The 3,133-nt window shown below is 50.4% G+C and overlaps 1 protein-coding gene across 1 annotated transcript; it reads left to right on the top strand.

Moving 5' to 3' along the window:
• The first annotated feature begins 231 nt into the window (after positions 1–231).
• On the top strand, positions 232–1,827 carry ankrd34c (ankyrin repeat domain 34C). Its single transcript, XM_060853050.1, has one exon. The coding sequence runs from the start codon at positions 232–234 to the stop codon at positions 1,825–1,827; it is 1,596 nt and encodes a 531-aa protein (XP_060709033.1).
• The last annotated feature ends 1,306 nt before the right edge of the window (positions 1,828–3,133 follow it).

Raw genomic sequence — 3,133 nt, 5'->3', positions numbered from 1 at the left:
GAGTGTCCAATCCTTTCATAACCTTATATGTCTCAATCAACTCCTGAATAAACTTGTTAATTTGTAACTCTCTGGAGGGCCGAAAAGATGAGAAACAGCAGAATGTGGTCAGGGGGCATTCAGGTAGTTGTTGACCGCAGACACATGAATGATTTTGTTTCTGGTTTTGCCCTTACCGCAGGTTCTCGCATCCTCCCGGTTTGTAAAGGGGCTGCAGTAACAGCACTGAGGATGGATGATGCTCCTGAGCTCCGGACTGACGGTAACTCTCTCCTGAAGGCGGTATGGTTGGGGAGGTTGAGGCTGACCAGGCTGTTGCTGGAAGGTGGGGCATACATTAATGAGAGCAATGAGAGAGGGGAGACCCCCCTGATGGTCGCATGTATGACCAGGCACGTGGACCAGCAGAGTGTGTGCAAAGCCAAGATGGTGAAGTACCTGCTGGAAAACCAGGCGGACCCCAACATCCAGGACAAGGCGGGGAAGACCGCGCTGATGCACGCCTGCATTGAGAGAGCTGGCGAGGAGGCAGTCTCTCTGCTGCTCACTAACGGGGCAGATCCCAGTCTGGAGGATCACTCCGGGGCATCTGCCTTGGTTTACGCCATCAACACTGACGATAAAGAGGTTTTAAAATGTCTTCTCAATGCCTGCAAAGCCAAAGGAAAGGAGGTGATCATCATCACTACTGACAAATCTCCTTCAGGGACCAAAACAACAAAGCAGTATCTCAATGTCCCACCTTCCCCGGAGCTAGAGGAGAGACACACTCCGCCTCACTGTATGTCTCCCTCTGACATTGAACTCAAGACATCACTAACTCCATCTCCCATTGATGACCAGGAAAGCGAGAAGACCTTTAACTTTCAGGTGTTGTCACACCAGAGCGGCGGTTACACCAACAAACCCCACAATGAGCCCAGCTCCCCAACCAGGAAGGTCAACCCCAAGAGAATGGGGACTCGCTTGCCGCAGCTGAAGAGGCTCCAGTCTGAGCCCTGGGGCCTGATCGCTCCCTCTGTCTTAGCGGCTGCTGCCCTCCAGGAGGAGGAGTGTAAACGGGCCAGCCCCGAGGAGGAGCTCATTCAGGGCATCAACGGCCTGGCGCTACCCAAACGCACCAACTTGTCCAGAACCAACAGCATTGAGACTAAAGACCCGTCCACCTTCCCGTTTGTGGGTGACCCGACCTGCCGCACCCCGTCCACCTCGGCTCCAGTTTCCCGCAAACAATCGTATGAGAAAAGCCAGAGCCAACACCAGCCCCTAGCCCGGAGGAGTACCCTCCCGTCAGAGCAGGACACAGGAGCGGTCAGCCTGAGGGACACCGTGCACCGCAGGAGGCTGGGCAATGACCATTACGACTCAGACTCCCAGCTTTACTCAGACTCGCTCTCCAACCCATTCGATTCCATCAAAATCACATTCGAAAGGAAGAAGCACAACACCTCTCCCCTGACGCTGCTGACCAGCTCCCGGGAGTCCCTGGACAGTGTCTCCAGCACCTCCCCGGGCTCTGTCCGCCGCCGGCCCCCTGGCCTCCTGGAGAGGAGGGGCTCTGGGACCCTCCTGCTCGATCACATCTCCCACACCAGGCCCGGCCACCTGCCCCCACTGAATGTCAACCCTAACCCGCCCATCCCTGACATCGGCTGCAACAGCAAACCGTCCTCGCCGCTGACTATGGGCCTGAAATCCCTGGTCCCTGTCGCACCATCTTCACCAAAACGGAATGAGATGAAAACCAAAAAGAAGCTGGTGAGGAGGCACTCCATGCAGGTGGAGCAGATGAAGCAGCTTTCTGACTTTGAGGAGCTGAACACTTAGTGCATCTGACACCACCATCTCACCTTCACATATCCAACAGAATGTAAATTAATTCAAGATTATAGTTAAATAAACCTGATTAGTCTTTTCCTTCTCAGTGTCCAGGGGAACTGGGCTGGCAGCATTAGGGAGCTGCATTTCATTTGGATATAAACCAATCGCCAAATTGGACCAAGTTCAACGATGGTGGAGGCATCATTGGCTCCCCCGCCACTCTCCCCTTCCCTTGCACCGGCTGCTGCTCTCATTGAGACTGGGAGGAAGGGACTGGGGGCCGGTGTTGTACTGGAGCTGGTGATAATGAAATGAGCCCAAAGGAGAGACCCTTTCCCATGGAGACAGCCAGGACCCAGGTTTTTGATGGCAGGAAAACTACCAATTGCACTTCAAAGGGCATTTCCTCCCCACTCTCTCCACCATTAACAGCCAAAAGACGTGGTCACTCCTGACATAACCAAAGTGCTGGTATTGTTTTGGTTTCAGTGAAGCCTTAGTTTCCAGGCCACGCTCATTCTAGATTTTGTTGCCTGGACATTTACTACTTTAAACAAGCAGTTTCCGGCGAGTTAATCACCGCAGATATTTTCTTAATTGTGACAGAGTTAATATTCCAACTATCTAAATTTTGGACATCAACTAACTAGCGTAAATTCCTGCATACCCCTCGGACATTTTAAAATTATTCTTAAAGAGATGAACGTGTGATCCTGCTTTCAACTGACAAGTTACCATGGAATCAGAAAGGCGGAGGGACAGAGATATGTTTTCTGCCTGAAAGTCTTGAGAATGGTCAGTGAATTGACCGGTTTTGTTGTAGCAGCAGCAGCCGGACTTTGTACCCATGTACATAAACCCAACTTGCCAGGATCACAAAGGCAACTTTGATTATTGTTTAAGCAGCAGAATTTAACCGTATCAATAAGAGTATTTACTACTGTCCATTTGTGTACGCTGTCTAATGGGATCCTCAGTTTAGGCAGTATTCCTTATTCCATTTTGATGGTAGTGGATATTATCCGTAGTCCTTCTGGATAGATTAAACCACTTGAAGACGTCTACTGGGGACGAGTTAGAATTTATTTGTGTATGTCAGGTTAATCATTAATATAGCACCTTGCACCACCTCAGGACATCCCCAAGCGCTTTACAGGTAATTAAATACTTTGTAAGTGTAATTCCTGTTGTGATGCAGGAAATATGGCAGCCAATGTGCTTAAAACCAGACCCAACGCAAAGCAATAACAGGCAACGTGTTTTAGTGATGTTAGAGCTCCCTGCTGTGGAACGGTGCCATACAATTCCATAA

This window comes from Hemiscyllium ocellatum, chromosome 39 (genome assembly GCF_020745735.1).
Source record: "Hemiscyllium ocellatum isolate sHemOce1 chromosome 39, sHemOce1.pat.X.cur, whole genome shotgun sequence".
In the NCBI taxonomy this organism is placed as follows: Eukaryota; Metazoa; Chordata; class Chondrichthyes; order Orectolobiformes; family Hemiscylliidae; genus Hemiscyllium; species Hemiscyllium ocellatum.
The sequence above is the reverse complement of the archived record's forward strand: the minus strand, read 5'-3'. Positions and strand labels throughout refer to the sequence as shown.